The following is an 18,261-nucleotide window of genomic DNA, read 5'->3' on the forward strand; positions in this document are numbered from 1 at the left end:
ATAGATGCCTAGATGTGAGTCTCACAGGTCCCTCTCAATGCTGAAACACTGTTTCCTGACTTCTGTTGAATGGCTGGTTTTATGAAATATTTTTAAAATTTTTGCCTTTCTTTTCTTGCCCATGGGTTTACCTCTCTCTGTTTTGTCACCCCAGTTTACAGCTGGTGTAGTTTCACTGAATCAGCATATAGTAAAATGAAATTACTACTACAGAATAGGGGACCAGGCCACACATTTCTATTTTTCAGAGTTTTGGGATGGCTTTTTCTTCCTGCAGTGAAGGAGGTCTCCATAGCAGATGGGCCTGCAGTGAGGGCCTTAGAATAGGTTGGATACTCAAAAGAAATGAAAGCACTGTCTTAGAGGCTGAACACATTATCTAGGATTATTTCACTTTACTCTCTACACAACAAACTGTGTTTTGTGAACAATATACAGAAACTGCAAATGGAAAAATAATCACATATGGTGAGTCTTTTTGTCTCAGCAGTATATTAAATGGGTAGGTTTGTTCTCCAGATTTGGTTGTATTGTCCCATCAAACAATTGGTGTACCTTGTTTTATCTGTTACAGAGTGGCACCATCACTCTTTTTCTCTTCTTTAAGCAATCTTTAGCTCAGGAGCCATTAGCACTAGCACCTTTTGTAGCTGCTCTGCAATCTAAACAAACTGCTTGATAAAACTTGAACAATTTGAATCCTCTCAGGCTGGTCTGTGCCTACGCTTCCATTTGCGCAGAAAAGGCTTAATGTCCACAATCTATTTAGTGCATGTTTACTTGAATATGCAGGTGTTTCACCATAGTGGCCATGTTCACCATGTTCTAATTAGGCATGTGTGTATTGGAAAATATTTTCCTTGCTTCATTTTTGTGTGATTCCTATGAAATGCATTGTAACATATACTCAAGTTAAGGGGTATAAACCTTCCTTTTATTATCCTAATATAATAGCCTGCATTGTAGTAGCCTATATTTGTAGAAAAATTTAGAGCACAAACTGGCATTTTTTGTAAGAAGGTTCCTGTATAAATAATGCAGATTGTGTAGCTTAAATAAATGTCAGACAACATTTTACAGATGGTGAGGGATGTACAGACACAAGAAACTATGGAAAATATTTCCCAGTTTTTTACATTTCAAGATGTGCATGTTGTCTATGTCAGACTGATTTATTTAGGCTGGTAGCAAAGGAAAACTCTATTTAATGATTAGATCGTTATCATCTCTCTGGTTACCACAGAGATGTACAGTGCTACAAAATGCAGTATAATTTATTTATCTGTTAATATCTTTGTGTTGTGTTATAATTACCTCTTGTTCTCTTCTCCTTCCATGAAAAGACTTGTTGGTATTTTGTTTTTGTAAACATTTATTGTTAAACGGTTTCTTTAGAAAACCCCATTGAATATGCTTTAAAATTGTGCTTATAGTTACTTAGTTTTTTTATTTTTGATCATGGAAATTACTTGTAGTTGTAAGTAATACTAGTCTTTCTATGTAAACAGTCATAACATAAACACTCTATACCCTTTTCTTTCCTCCCACAGATAGTTTGCATTTTCAAAACTAAGAAAGTAAGAGTGTAAAAAATGCGGAGGAGATTTCAAATCAATATATCCCTTTTTTTACTACCTGCAGTGTCTTGCTTTGTGGGTAGTGCATCCCTGTTATTAAAATTTCTGGTCACAGATTATTATAATTTTAAGCTTTTTTTTTGGAAATGTAACCTCTGTCCTTTCTCACTCCTAAATATTTTCCCCCTTCATTATCAGCATGGCTCTTTGCTTTCCCGCACGTTTTCTGTCATAGTTTGCTGCCACCCTTTATCCTCTGCCCTTTGGCCAGTTATGATTATATTAACAGTTACGATATAAAATGTAATTAAGACAGATAGCTCAATTATGCTAATTATCAGGTTAATTTATCTTTGCTACTTGCTGTTCATATCTAGAATTTGTTTTATCATGATTTTTTATTGTTAAAAACCTTGAAACTAGTTTTTACAAGATTCTTCAAATTTTTGAAGATATGTGTGTATTATTGAGATCATTTATATTTCCCAAGCAGTCTTGGTACATTAATGCATAGATGTGAGAGCTGCAAGAGAGCTTGGAATTACCAAAAATAATAAAATTGGTCAAAGAACACCAGTTTTATTTAGAGTTATAGTTGTAATAGTGATAAAGTGTTGGAGACACAGTGTTTTCAGATAATTTTACACAGTTTAAAAGAAATGCACTCATTTGATTAAGCATAGAGCCTATCCATAACATTTCTCCTAACTTTTAATACTTGTGATGCTTTTTTTCTCCATCATGTATTTGCAGTTTTATTTTACTAATTGTTTAGTTTCTTATCTGGGAATCAGAGTAGCTGTTTTTCAGTGATGGTGGACAACATGATGTTTGAGTTTTATAAGGTGACTTGGGAGACAGTGAAAAAAAAATCTATGGAAATGTAAGATTCTAGTAGCTATCTGGTGGTTTAAGGGTAACAGCATTTTAACTAGTTTTTGTACAGTATTGTGCATATATGTATATATATATAAAATCTATACATATATATTCTGTTTTATATGTCATGTTATATTTCGTTTTCATCTTTGTTCCTTCTTAAAAGGAACTAATTGTGTTTTTTAGGACTTCTATTACCTTTCTTCACTCCCAAGAACTGTTAAAATTACACACAAATGAAACAGTAATCTTCCCTGTGATCTGCTACATAGCAGGAGAAATGGCCAGCTGTGATTAGAATAGAAACACTGCATGGAAAAATTGCCATTAAAATGTAAACAGGATTTTTTTTTTAAGTCACAGAGAGAAAAACTGAAATGAAACATAATAATATATGATCACTGCAAAGAATTTTTTAAAAATAAATTTGCGCATCTGGATAGTTATAAAAATAATATTAGTGGGGCATAGAACATCTTAATACAGTAATTCTAAATTATATTGCAGAATTCTTTGAAGATGTATATATTTTTTGTGTGTAAGACTTAGGTCTAGACTATAAGGAAAGGCATTAGAAAGTTGTAAATATATTTTAACTGAGAACTGTCTTTGGAAGTCCTATCATTCACTAGTGACAGATGTAGAAACCTTCAAAAGCAAGGCTCATTTTTTATAGGTGTGGGAGCTATTAATTCCTTGCCCACCTTTGTACATGTGGTGAAAATCTAAAACCCTTTAGATTTGTGATTGTTATTCCTCTTTTAAGAGGAAATGAAGGTTAACAACCCAGATAATTGTTTTGCATAAATCTGGAGGTTGAAAATGCTTTGGTTCCAGTGAAAAGTAGCTTTTATTTCAGATGATGACTTGATATAGTTTGGTGGTCTCCAGATAAATTGCAAAGAAAGACTTTGTGAACTAGCAATGCGTAGCAGTGCTCAGAATAATGTGGTTTTCTTAAGCTTTGTGTTCTTATATTTTTGTGAAGAGAATTAAAATATTTGAACTTAGAAGTGACAAATTCATGGATAGCTGATGCTACTTGCAAACTCAAAAATCAGAGTTTTCTGGCAAAATTTTGATGAGGACACTTTAGAATCTTGTGCAAGCTGAAAGGATAATCTCAAGTTTTTTTTCTTCTTGTAGTGTTGGTGTATGAGGTCCATGTATACACAGGGGCTAAACTTGGTGCTGAAACAGATTCCAATGTTTATATCAACATCATTGGGACAAGAGGAGATGCTGGCAAAAGGAAACTCCATAGATCTAAGAATAATAATGTTAAGTTTCGACATGGACAGGTAAAGTATAAACAAATGCTGCTTCTGATAAATAAGAATAAATTATGGCTAGAAAATTCTTTCATCAAGAAATGTAAAAATTCTTTTATTTACAAGGTTTATTTAAGCATTGAACATTTTCCTTATTCAAAATTCCTTACATAATTGCATCATATGGTTAATTTTTATCTGCTTGATCAACCATTTACTGAGAGCTTTAGGTATTAGAATTTGGGTATTTCAGTTATTTGTATTGCACATATAAATAAAAAGGTAACAATATCATATTTGTTGTCCTGAACAGATCATTTTAGATTTTAGAATCAGGTTCTGAATCTGTATTCCTAAGTATATTTTCCAAACTTGGTGAGGCATATAGAACTAGAAAATATAACGTAGACACAACCAAGTAATTGAAACTGATCATTTTGCCATGCCAAAGGCATCAGTGATGTCTTTGGGGAAGCATTTTCAGGTGTTATTTACCTTAGAAAATTTTAAAGGATCTTCCCTGACTGGCCAGGATGAATATAAAACAACTATATTCATTTTGAAAACCAACAATCAATCAAACAAACAAAAAATTAAAAAAAACCCCACTTTTCTATAGTGTTAGAGTCAAAGCAATAGCTATGTTTAAGACCTTTATAATTTTCCTTGTATGGTTCCACAGATGGATATTTTCTGCATAAAGGCTGTCTCACTTGGAGACTTGGAGAAAGTTCTGATTAGCCATGATGGAGCTGGTCCAGGTAGGATTTAATTTCCTAGAGACCAGTCTGTTTTCAAGTCCTTTTTAAACCCAATGCACTTGTTTAAGCTGCATCCTTCATAGAAACTGTGACAGAAGGTCTTGCAGTGATAAAAAGTCTTCCTGCCGGTTGGTCACTGTGATGGGATGATGAAAAACTGTGGTAATGGACAGAAAAATGGTCATGAGTTTAATGTCATGTAGTGTTATTCTACTCTCTGTTTTCACAGTTATTTATAAAAAAGAACTATTTATTTGCATGTAGAAAACTCTCAAAAGTGTGGCTCACACTGGTAATACAATCTTTCACTAGACAAACAGTGAAAACTATCCAGGAAGGAATTGAAGGTATTCAGCAGCTGGTAACTGAATACCTGACAAAATCTGAGTAGCTATAACACAATGTCCTCACTGCTTTGGGCAATTGTAGAAGATTTGAATATACATTTAATCTGTGAAAGTCAATGGGGAGCTGCTCCAGTGAGTGACACTGCATTCAGCTTGTAGGTTTTTAGGGAAAGAAGAAAGAATTTGTTAATGAGATGAATTTTGGGTACAGGCCCTCAAAGAAATGTGCATCTCCCTGGAATGATGCAAATGCAGAGAAAGCATTTAAAAGCACCAAAGATGTAAATAGTGCAAATATGCTTTCAGATTAATATCTAGGAAGAGGCTAAGTGAAGAGAGGGATTTTAGGCAGTTCAGGGCTTCACTGATAAGAGATTAGAAAATCCCTTTTACCTACTGTGTTCTGAAGTTGCCCCAAGCAACGCCCGTCTTGCTCTCTGTACTGCCTAAGGCTCTGAGCAGGCCTGTGACTATTACAGAAACAGCCCTGACAGTGCAGCCTTGGAATGGTGTGTAATCTTGTTTCCTGTAGTTCCATAGAGTTTGCTGTCTTCAGCAACATGGATGATTGTACACCTGAAAGTTTCACATTGTAGAAACCCAAGATATAACACAAAAGGCACTGTGGTGGAGCCCGCCTTCCCTCCATTCCCCACAGAACTGTGCCATCCTCTCTTCCCTGATATCTCCTTTAACAGGCAGCACAGATTAGAAAGATCAGCATTACAAATCTGTAACCCAGTTCAGCTATCTCAAGATGTTTTTTGACATTGGAGTTCAAATGTGTGGGTTTGAAGGACTGTCTAAACAGGACAATGGATTGAATTCTATCTAACAAAATGTGCCTTGGTAATTCAGGAGGCTGTTCATTGTACTCAGCACAGACAGGTCTCACAGGAACATTTTGAACTGTATCCAAGACTAGCCCCACATAAACCTAGCCTGTGGTGGCTGAGGGTTTGAGAGCTGGAAAAAGATGATGGCTCAGAAATACTCAAACTTTTGAGAAGAAGGATGCCTTCAGAGGTGGAGTACCCCTTTTTCTCATCACTTGCCTGAGTGACAGGGCAGGAGGGGGTTAATTCTTGATTTGGAGTCTGTCTTGAAGGGATCCTAGAATATATGTTTTCTTTGGGGCTCCCAGGCTGCGGGGCACGGGTGTACTCCCACAGCTCCCGTGAATGAGGAAAGTGAAGGACTTTTGTCCTAGAGAGCAGCATTTGCTCCATGCACTACCTGGGGATGCCCTTTCTATGCGACAGAAACTGCTGCCTTCCAGTCTCAGATACAGCCAGGAGGCAAAGCACAAGGATGAATAGGATGGTTGTTTCTGACCAAAACATCCTGCATGCTGTTTGCTGCAAGGTGCTGCTGGGTAATGGTGTGAATCAGGTGAAACCTCATAAGCAATAGGACAAGTTGCTGGAACCCAGGACATCCCTCTGGCTGTCCTGAGCAGCCAAGACCCATGCCAGGGGGCTCAGAGACCCTGGCACAGAGCACAGAATGCCTGTGGTTTTGATTATGACCCATGGAGCAAGTTACCAACCTTAGATGAAGATCTGCAAGCCATGACAGTTAAATAGAATGATAGTGAATTTATCATGGGGTGAAAAGGTAGATTTTGGGGTTTTTTTAGAATGGGGATTCAGGGGGCAAGATGGAGGGATCTGGGTGTGTCCAGCCTTTCTCTTTCTTCTTCTTGGCCTCCATCTTCTGCTGTGATGTTGACACTTTTAGATTGGTTTGGAGTAGAAGCTCACTGTCTAACATAGGTGATAGGTATTGGAAAGTAATTGTAAACATTGTATGCGTAATTTTTAGTATAAAGACATAACACCACCCTGGAGGCAGGCAGAGTGCCTGGACTGTCTTGCTGAATGGACCTCAACTGGACAGGAGAAAATATTTTATAGATAGGGAACAATAAAAAACCTTGAGACTGAGAAATTAAGAATTCTGACTCCTTCTTCAACTGCTGGGCTGGGAAAAGAGACTTTCTAATGTATCTTGGGGTAACTCTGACCAGCTAGAGGCCCTGAGACAAGTTGTGAGTGGTGCAGGTACAGTGAGAACAGGTTATTTGAGAAGGACATCACAAGACAACCAGACCAGTCACTAGGATGGTCGTTGGAGGTGATCTAAAAATCAGCATGGATGTGCCAATGCTTACTGCAGTTGGGGAAAAGATTATCTCAGTAGCCCAGCAGAAGTGAGAGTGCACAGCTCCACACCTGCTGCTCTCATAGCAGCAAGGCTGAGTGTGTGCTCCCCACTGACATGCACACAAACACATTTCCAAAACACAAATGTGTGCACATAGCTGGCCATGCAGATCAACACTGGCAGGAACTCAGCACGAACACAAACAGTACAAGCAGCCTTCCCCTGTTACCCTCTCCAGCTGAGCAGAACAACAGTCCATCAGTGTCAAGTACAAAAAAATATGTACAGGATGGATGTATACGGCCTCCACTAGCTGGCCTTAGGCAGTCAGTCTTTCTGGTTGCTGGCTCTGAATCCTTGGATCCTCAGTTTTGCCAGTTACTGGCACCAAGACATTAAAACCCCCTCCAAGGCTGCAGACCCACAGCATAAGTTTTAAAGATTTGTTAATTAATATTTTTATATCTACAATAAGAATTTCACTCACAGTGGGAAAAAATTTCCAGCTTTCACACAAATCTTGATTATGGGCATAAACAGATTTGTACCAACATTCTTGTGCTTGATTACTGGGAATAATCAAAAGATGTAGGCAGGGATGTGAATGGTGTTGACAGTTCAGAGATGTATGCATGTATTTGTCTCCAAGAGAAAAAAACCCACCCCTCTTAAAATTCAAACAGGCAAAGGCAGAAAAGAATTGCATCTCTTAGGAGACACAAAAAATAATAAAGCTTTAATTCTGTTAATATATCTTATTTATTTTGATGAGATCTGTCTAAATATGATCTGTGTTTCTGCTAGAAAAAGATAATCTGGGCTTTTTTTCTTAAAATTTATTTAAAAAATAGTATGATTTCACATTATAAACTTTTGTCATTTCGACACAGGCAGTGGATGGTTCCTGGATAAGATTGTCATCAAACATAAAGAAGGAGAGGAAGCTCATGAGGTCGTATTTCCTTGTAATAGGTATGTCATTCATGGAGAAAAAGAATTTGTTACCTTCCAGCAACGTAATGAAAAAATTTTAGAGCAGATATGTGCACACAAACTAGGTGTTTGAGCATTGCCCCGGAGTTTTTCAACATACAAAATGCAAAAATTTTGCAGCTGAAGACAAGGAAAAAGTTCCTATATTGGCATGGGAGGGAGTAATAGCCTAATGCAGAGAAGTCCCAAATCAAGTGTTGCATAAGAGGAAAGGTGCATTGATCTTTTTTTAAAAATCTAAATTATATAGAAACCATGTGAAATTAAATAAGATTTCAGTTCTCAACCTTTTAAGAAATATTGTGTGTAAAGATCTGAAATGGCATAGTTGTCATCATGGAAACGTGGTGGGGTGACTTGTACAGCTGCAGTGCTGCCATGGATGACTATAAACCCTTCAGCAGGGAGAGGCAAGGAAGGAGAGGAGGTGAAGCAACCCTGTATGTTAGGGATTATTTTGATTTTTTAGAGCTTGGTGATAGAGTTGGGCATTTATGGGTAAGAATCAGGGGGAAGGCCAGCAAGGCCAGTGTTGTGGCAGAAGGGTCTGGGTCTGTTACAGACAGGAGAAAAAGACAGACAAAATTTAATGTGAACAGCTGGAAGAAGTCTCACTATCACCAGCTGTTGTTCTTGTGAGGGACTACAAATACAGTGCAGCAGAGGAGAAGGAGTTTAGGAGGTTCCTGGAGCCCATGGAAGAGAACCTCATGACACAGATGGTGAGGTGGCCAAGTAGAGAAAATACCCACTGGATGAAGGGAAGATTGAGACACTTCATGCCTTCTTCCCCTCAGCCTTCAAGAATGATACCAGTTCTCCTTGTAGGCAGCCCCCTGAGCTAGAAGGAAGGAGTGGGGAGCAGAATGAGCCCCACAATCCAAGTGGAAAGAGTCAGTGCCCTGCTGCAGCACTCAGACACAGACAATTCTACTGGGCTGGAAGGGATCCACACAAGGGTGCTGAGGGAGATGCACTGGGTCACAGCAGCCCCATGCAGTGCAACAGACCTGGGGATGAGGGGCTGGAAACCTGGCTGGTGGAAAAGGATCTGGAAGAGCTGATCAACAGCAAGCTGAACACGAGCCAGTGTGCCCAGGTGGCCAAGATGGCCAGTGACAACCTGGCTTGGATCTGCAATAATGTACACCAAGGCTGTGATTGCCTCTGCGCTCAGCACTGGTGAGGCTGCAGCTTGAATCCTGTGTCCAGTTTTTGTCCAAAAAATGCTTTCTACTTTTAGAAACTGCTAGTGATCTTTTGTTTCTTAGGATGGAATGAGGAGATATGTCTCAAAATTTAATCAAGCTGTTTATTGCAAAAAAGTTGAAATGCAGTGGAGTTTAGACTTCATGCATAAGAGATTTATTCATAGAGTTTTGTTCCATACAAGAAATGAAATATTTTATGGATCTTGGGTTTAAACAAATACAACATCAACGTGGAGTCAATAGAATAGAAGCTGACAGTGAGCATGTGTTTATTTATTTTTAAATAAGTGAGGTTGTTGAAGATTGGGAAATATTATGTGAACAAGGGGGTTCAGCTGAAAGGAGTATGAATGTATGTTTGCAGTGAAATGTTATTGCAGAAAAGTTCCTTAAATTCATCAGTATAAAAGAAAAATAAAGCAAGAACAGAAGCTCAGTTTGTTGCTGCAGATAGGCAAAAGTTTTAGAAACTTCCAGACCTGAAGATTTTATATATAATTCTAAGTACAATAACTATAACTAACCACTGCAGGTTTTATAACTGTCTCACATGTACAGCTGATTCTCTGAACCAATAAATAATTAGTATTTCACACAATGTACTCCATATTGTACTACTCACCTCATACAGCAACCATGAAAATTCTTCTTTGCCTGCAGCAAATTGAACCAAATTCTTCTTATATGAATAAGGCCAACTGTGCTGAAGGTATAAAAGAAAATTTGATCTTGGAAGTAGTTTCAAGGTGTAGCTTGATCAAAGGTGTATAAAAAATACTATTGGAGACAAAAGGTAATGGTCAGATGATATATACTATACTAATACTAATAGTTTTTCTTAATCTTATTATTTTTGTTTTTGCAATGAAAGATGGTTAGATGAATATCAAGATGATGGGAAAACAGAGAGGGAGCTAACTGCCAATAGTAAGTATTTTGTTACAGAAAATTTGTTATAGCACTACGGTATATACTTAATGCCTTGTTATTACTAAAGAACTTTTCCAGATAAGAACATAGTTTAAGAAAAAAGTGATAATAAAGCTAGCTTACAATTATTTTTCCTGCTCATATTTTAGAGAGTGGCAGTTCAGTGAAGACATTTCTTAAAGGTAAGAGTTGTTTTCCAACCATTGCTTTCTACACCATAGTTTTTGCTGTTTGAATTTAAATCAGTATTGCAGGAAATATGTGAGCAAATTTCCTCATTTGTATGTGTTTTCTTGTATATCAGCTGTGAAAGAACATGACAAATTGGCTGGCAGTACTCTACAGGAAGGACTAGACCTTTATAAGCAATTGAGAAAACACAGAAACCATTTCTGGTTTTCTTCCTACTTCTACTCTTCTGTTCTGAAATCAATCAGGAATTCCTCTGAAAAGAGATTCAAGTGTTCTTTTGTTTACCCCAATGTCACTGTCATTTAATACTTGGGGACAGGTCCCCTAACAAACATCAGCAAGTTGAAAAATGTGTTGTGAAGTGTCAGTGGAAACATTTTCAGGTCAAAATTCCAAAGTAGCCAGAAATAATGCAAGCTTAAACTCCAAATGCTCCAGTGAAGCTAAATGTATTATGTGCATTCAGTTGCCTAAATCTGCTTAATTAATGAAAAGACATAGATGAAACACTCCCCACCCAGCTTTCTGTTTCTATATCTACAAGGACATTCTCATCCCTATAATGCACTAGTTACCACCTCTGTGTTTCTTCCTAACCTGATACACTTATTTTTAATGAACATTTAACTGTAAATGGTTATTCTGTGCAACTCTCTCTAGGAATTTCATGGGAACAACTCAACTAAAAAAAGTAATGTTTCCATTTGTCTCTGAAAACAGTGACTTGCTTTCTGTAGGATGAGTCCTAGTCTCCCAATCTAGTTCCAGTTTCAAAATGGAATCATTTGCATTCAATGAAACTGTTTAACCAACACCTTTATTATTCCACAAAAGCATGAATTTGACAAAAGGAGAGTGATGAACTCCGGTAACTAAAGACTTTCTTTTTCACAGAGAAAGTTGATTTTCACGAGTGACTTGGAATTGGATTCTGCAATCTGCTAAGTGCACAGTTCTGGGAAACAACCATAATATCTGTTTCACCTTATGTTCAGAAAATAAACTATATTTTACTACCAGTTCAAAATTTTTCCCAGCACAGTTTCATTCTTCATTACGTTATAGCAAGCGGGCACAGATGCACAGGCTGCTCACTGCCTGTGAGTGTCAAGAGTGATCAGACTCAGTATACTGATTATGAGGAGAAAGGAGTGGTTTATTCTTAACTAGCTTTTGAAATGTCACACTGCCAAGATGTCCAGGAGGACCCAGAGACCATTGAGATCAGAGCTTCTGAAAAAAGAGGTTATAAAAGAGAAGAACATTTTTAGGAAGTTATCTGTCAGGTAGCTGTATGACAGCTTAGCTTGAGCTGCTCTTCAGCCATTTTAGTTTTGCCCATGGGCTCACTCCAGTGAGGAACGGAGATTGGTTACAGATTGGACTTTTATGCCTTATGAGAAAAAGATGATGGTTGGGACTGATTTTTCACAGTTTGTGTTGTCATATCAGTGATCTCATTGACGTTCCATGATTGAGCTTTGTAGGAGGGAACCATCACAAGAGGTTTGGAAAGATATCCTGTAGTCAGTTCTGTGTCACTCTATCGTGACTCAGTGCCAATGTCGGAGCTGGTAAGAGAACATTCCAGAGATGCCGAGTCCTGGGAGAAAAAGTAGTTCCCTTAGATTCTTCCAGCACCTGTTTATCACTATTCTACATGGTAGAATAGTGATAAACAGTCCCCTTCAGAGTGCGGGTGAACACTTTCCATGTAACAGATATTTACTGAATAAGAGGCAAGTGGAAGGTCTGATGTTAGGGAGCCAATATTTTAAGCACTAATGTGGCCATATTCTGTATGAGCTGCACTCTGCAAATGGGCTTCAGGGAAAGTCATAAAAATCTGGTCAGTATAATTCAGTGTTTCCTGATTTTCAGGGTAAGATCAATGTGCTTAGGTCAAGTTTAAAGCACCAGATGCAGAACAAATTACTTTATAAGTCACTCTGAAGGTCAGAAATCTCGTTCACTTTGGATGAGGCTAGTAACCGGTTCAACCACCAAGCCAAAGAGGAAACTTTGGAAGTCATCATTGCTAGCAGGTTACTTGAGGGCTCTCTGTCCTTTTTCAGCCAGGCTGGCATTATGCCAGTTCTAATGAAGCATAAATCCCAGATCCTTGTGACTGCTGCTGCTGGCTGTGGATTCTGCCAAAATGCAGTCTGCCCATATCAAGTTTTCTCAGTAACCTTCGCACATTTATACAATACAGAGAGACTCTGGCAAATCAGGCATAGGAATAGATTTATTTGTATGCCTCTGATTCCTCCTTGTATATTTGATGCAAGATAAATAGAGAAAGTGTATTTTCCTAGTGGAGAAAGCAGATAGATGCTCTCAGCTCTCAAATGAAGTTGATTTGAGGGATTTGAAGTTGATTTGAATGGGACTTTCTGTTACTCTCTAAAAGTTTCCTACATGGTAAGGGTATTTTACTACTTTTTCCTTCTGTTTTCTCTATTTATTTTCCTTCTGTGCCTCAAAATAGATGACCTATTGTAATAGCACATAGGAAAGAATTTTCTCTCAGAGCAAGGAGACAAGACACAGTATGTTCCAATGAAATCCTCTCTGCAGTCAGCTAAAAGGAGCTGGCTTCCTGTAATGTGATGCCTGTAGGGTGTCCTGAGGTTTTGTGGGTTATTGTGGGTGGTAAATAAAGTGTGGTTCAGTAGCAAAGTTCAGTTAATAGATATTTCTCAGCTGGCTCTTCTTCTGTTGGGCAAGGTTTTTGGTATTAAGGCGTAGAGAAAATTCATATCAAAAGAGAAAATATTCAGTAAGTCCTGCTGTGACTTGTTTTGGAATTATTCCTTCCTTGCAAGTAGTCGATAATGGACTAAGAATAATCACAGGATTCCCAAATTTAAAAGGGAATGGACCCTATTCTAAAAAGCAGCAACAGCATGTTTCCATTGCCAGATGGAGGCAGAAATCCCTAAGAAAAAGAATTAAGCAGACTGACTGCTCTGCCTCAAGGAAACACAAAGTTCTACAATCTTCAGGAAATAAGCAACCAACTCCTATGTCTTGCAAAGTGTGAATGTCATTCTAGGTCTTAAGACCAAAAAACACCAGAGTAAAAAAACCCCTGAAACAGTGTATTGTAAAAGCAGTTTTGGAAATCCTTACAAAATACATAAATGGCTCATGTTTTTAAAACCCCAGAAAATAAACCTTCCTTTTTCAGCTTTCTGAATTATATGATGAAATGTTGACTTCAGGTTTTGCCATGCTCAGATTTCTTTGTACAGAAATTGTTGTGGGTTTGATTTTTGTGGTTTTATTGAAGGAACTTTTAGATTCCAGACTGGTGGTTAAAGGAATTTATGGCAGGAAATTGTTATATTCATACAATTTAATTTCTGAAAGTCAAGAAATGATCCCTAATTCTATGATATCTCTGGATAAATCTCTGTACTGTGAATCAGATTCTTGGTTATATCATTATATTAAAGAGAGAATTCTGAGACACTTTTTCCCACAGAATTCTGGTTTTTCCCCTGCTATTCATTTTAGTGCTTCCTACATTGGTGTCTCAAAGTAAATGGCTCTAGCTTCACATGTAAGCTACAGAACTACAATAACACATGAACACACTAATCACTCTGAAAGGAAGTTAACACAGGTCAGTGATGTCAGGAGAAAAGTCTTTTTTAATGTGGTCACACAGATGAAACACAGAAAAATGACCTATTGAAGCCCAGCTATCTCACTTCCACACCTTCATTCCTGGAGGGGTATAGAAATCACTGAACACAGTAAATACTTGGCATCAGTCTTCTGTCTCATGTAGCAATCCTCACCAAGTAGATGTCTGAGTGAATAGAATATTATACAAAGGATTTTTTGATTCTTCTGGCATGAGCAGGTTAAATGAATTTGTTGAACTGAGACAAAATGGAGTCAGTCTGTGTTAGTTCATTTAATAAACTGTAGAAGCATTAAAAGTAAGTGTAGGAGAATAAAGAATCACAGACACTAAGAGGCTTTAAATCTGTAACCATTGATTTATTCCCTGGAATACTCCCAACTTGTGTCTTAGCCTTCCTACTGAAATAATAATTAAAAAAACAATCATGGATATTAATTAAAATAAATCACCTTGCTTGAAATACCTTCTCTGAACATGCTGCCTCTTTGAGGAGGGAACAGCCAGTTATGTATTTCTTATTTCTCTTAAGGCTTGCTCTCTCCTGGAGCAGAGGGATATTACAAAGAGAAAAAAAAAAACAACTCCACTTGGGAAATACAGAACTGCAAAATTATCTTAATTTCCTCTCTGCTGTGTTCCTGGGACAGCCTTCAAAATGGAGCATGCTTGGACAGGATAAGAGATTCAGGGCTATGTTGGGAGTCTTTGTAAAAATTTGAAGCTCCTCATAAACCTTTGGAGTGCTCAGGAACAGCAAAAGCTCAAACAATGCTTGACTTCACCAAGTGTGACACCCTGATGAGTACCACATGCCAACCTGGCACAAGGAGATAAAATTCAAAGCTGGCACATAAATCAAACAGCAAAAGTTCCTCATTAGGCAAAGTGTGGATTTTCCACACACTACATCTGACTCATTGCTGGAAATGACCTTAAAATAAGAGTTCAGATGGAGGGATCCTTTCAGCTAGTGTGTTACTCAGAAGACTGGCTGTGAGATGAGTATTTGCCTGCTGTTTTCTAGCTGAGCCCAGAAGAGTCAGGGAACAGTCAGATGTAAGGCAGAAACAGGTTCTATAACAAGAGAAAATAAAACCAAAACAGGATTAGCTGAAAAAAACTATAAGAAAAAAGAGGAAAATTATAAATTAAGGCAACCAGATCAGGTTTTCATCTAGTCTCCATCTTTAAGCAGGCAGAGGAAAACAAAAGGTAGAAAAAAAGCACACAGTTCTGTAAGAAAAAGACACATCTGATTTATTTCTGAATGAAATGATTCTAAAATTCATTTTATCACTATATTGTATTGGGGTCTTACACAAAATCACAAAATAGTTCTCTTTATATCAGTCCCATTAGCAAATTATTATCACAGTATTTGCCACATCTAAACAAAAGCTTTTATTTTGCTTCCACTGTAAAGTTCCTCTTGCCATGCAGGATCAAGAGTCTTTTCAACAAATGATTCCTTTGAAAGTAGAGAATGATTTACCTTCTAGCACTTAAGTAGCTTCCTATACTACACTATCCATGTAAGACGCTGTATTTTTCTCACACCTGAAAAAGCTTCCCAGTTGCATACTTGACTTCTAACACTGTTATGAGCACAGGTGACTTACCAAAATACAACCTCTAAAAGGCCAAAGCCATAAGGTCAGAATAAATCTCTTCAAAAACAAAGAATTAAGCTCTTCAAAATTTCCTGAATTTTGTATTCAATCCTAATGAGTGATCTGATCTGACAAATGAGCATACAAAACATGACAAATTAAATTAGAAAAATCTGAAAAAAAGTTGAAGTTTCATTGTTTAGCTAGTTATGTATTAGCCAGCAGTTCTTACCAATGTATCATGTACAAGTCTTTCAAAACGTTAATATTCTTTTCATGTTACATAAGAACATTCTAAGAACTGAAATGTATTAAAATTAATACTGAAATTAAAGTAGCTATTTTGATACAAAGAATGCAAAAACACCCTTAAGCAAAGTGTCTTTTTTCTGCTTCCTAGGTATTAATTTCTGTTTTCATACCCACTTCAACAATTGTCTTACATTTATCAAGTCTGAGCTATAATTATATTAAAAAATTAATTATTATTAATTTTTAAATTTTTATTATAGTGAATGGGACATAAACTCATGGAAATCTATAACTCCTCTTTGTGACAGTAACAAAGACATCCTTTGCTCTCTACCATTGATCCTAAAAATGTTTAATTCGTAGATTGATGCTAAAAATGTTTTTCCTGTTTTAGCACAACGGTGGAGAGTGCAGGTTAAAACAGATGGAGATTCCCCAGAGCCACAGGAGTGTAAAAGGACCCTTGTGATTTATGGCTCAAAGGGCAAAAGTGATGAGCTTCTGCTTTCTCCACAAACCCCAGGATATGTGTGCTTTCTCCCCAGAGCCACTGACGAATTCATTGTAAGTCAGAAATATACGGTTCTACATAGAACTGATCATGACATTGCCCTCTTGGATATATATATATGTATATAGATATGGATATGGATATAGATATATGTATATATATGTGTGTGTGTGTGCATAACTAGCATTATATATATATAAAGTTGATTTGTCTGCTAAAAAATGATGTAATTATTTACAAAGCTGGAATGACATAAGTATAGGTCTTGGGTCATCTCCTCCTGCTTGTCCTGTTCTACTACAGCCAGCACCATGGACTCTTTTGTGTAATTTATTGCATTCACCAGCTCATCTTGCATTTTTCTGAATCCCTGGAGATTCCTGAGTTGAAGTTCACACAAAAGGCAATATACAATTATTTGTGAATGCAGAAGATGAAGGCTTGGGCAGCACTCCCAGGGGATATAAGTGGGCTTTTCTTTCCTTCATTTCCATCTTTGTAAAGTAGTATCCACTCTCCACAGGATTGTTCTGTCTCTCAGGTCAGCAGGCAGAGGATTTTTCTGGGTAATCACAAATCACTGGAGAATGCATTCATGCATATCAAAGTGTGGTGAACTCTGAAGCAATAGCTTATGGGTGGCCAGTATTAAAATCAACCCTACCACCGTCCTGACTGCCCATACACCTGACACACATGCTGATGATTTGGGAGGATTCATCTGAATAGAATATTTTAAATCTTCAATTCTGTCCTGGCCTTCTAGGCTAGGTCATTGCAAATTCTGTAGATTGTCATGAAGTACAGCTTCTAGCCAGCAAGATGGGAGAAATAGCTTGCAATTTGAGGCAGTTTTATACAGCTCAGAAAGACTTTTCAATGGCTGCAATAAACATTCTGAAAACAATGGCAAAACTACATTTAGAAAATTATGTCAAAGCCTCGTTGTAATGACCTGATCCAGGCTGAATTTTTACTTTGAATAACAAGCTAAAGCAATTTAGGAACTTTATGGGGAGTAAATGAAAGGATAAATGGTATTTCTTAAGAACAAGGAAGCAGCTGCTTATCAGAAAACACACAGGAAACACACTGAGTAACAAAACAAGCTTCCTATCCTATGCCATGAGCATAAACTGAAGAGGTCAGCAGAGGCAGAATCTATCTGTGGAGCTGGAGCACCAGCTGACTGCATTTTGGCAAGCACCATTGCATAAAGCAGCGATGCTGCTACATCCAGCATGCTGGTAATTTCCCAAGTGGCACGTATTCCTTGTTAAGGCTGCCTGATTTCAATGATTGGGTATCTCACCAGGAGAAATTTGTATTTCTGTGTGTTGGTTGTGGTTGTCCCTCATAGTCTACTATCCTTGGTATGCAGTACATTATGGGTTGTAGCCTTCCACCCCAGCAGCTTTCTGAATGCTTGTTCATATTTTGGATAGACTTTGGGTTAGTGCCTGTATTTTCCCCACAGCTATTTGTCTCCTTGTTTTTATTGCTTTGTATGAAAAAGTTCATTCTATTTGAGCATTATTTACTGTGCATGACGTTTTATCTCTTTGCTGCATTGCTTACAGTGCAGCTTACACAATAGCAACTCTGGTATAAAAGGGTATTTGGGGATTCACAGGTATCTCCATAAACACCCTTACACCTCTTCAGATGTTTGAGCTAATAAACCCAGTTTCATTTTGCTTTCCCTTTCTTTGTTCTTACTAAGACTATGCAGAAGAGTGCAGAAACTTTGCTTATGTTTTCTCACTGTAGCAGCAGGCTGGAGGCATGAACATGATATCACAATGAGGACAAGCTGTGAATTCAGCTTTCCAAAAAGCACGAATAAATGAACTTTTAACCTCCCCGCAAGATCCTGGTCCTAGACAAACATCCTTAATAATAT

The 18,261-nt window shown here is 37.6% G+C and overlaps 1 protein-coding gene across 1 annotated transcript in view; it reads left to right on the forward strand.

The window, feature by feature from the left end:
* The window catches only part of LOC131565693 (lipoxygenase homology domain-containing protein 1-like), a 116,586-nt gene that overhangs the window by 24,404 nt on the left and 73,921 nt on the right, over positions 1 to 18,261 (forward strand). Inside the window, 5 exon segments of the mRNA XM_058816717.1 lie at positions 3,603 to 3,757; positions 4,410 to 4,488; positions 7,892 to 7,973; positions 10,077 to 10,132; positions 16,242 to 16,411. Coding sequence (XP_058672700.1) covers positions 3,603 to 3,757; positions 4,410 to 4,488; positions 7,892 to 7,973; positions 10,077 to 10,132; positions 16,242 to 16,411 — 542 coding nt within the window.

This window comes from Ammospiza caudacuta, chromosome 1 (assembly GCF_027887145.1).
Source record: "Ammospiza caudacuta isolate bAmmCau1 chromosome 1, bAmmCau1.pri, whole genome shotgun sequence".
Taxonomy (NCBI): domain Eukaryota; kingdom Metazoa; phylum Chordata; class Aves; order Passeriformes; family Passerellidae; genus Ammospiza; species Ammospiza caudacuta.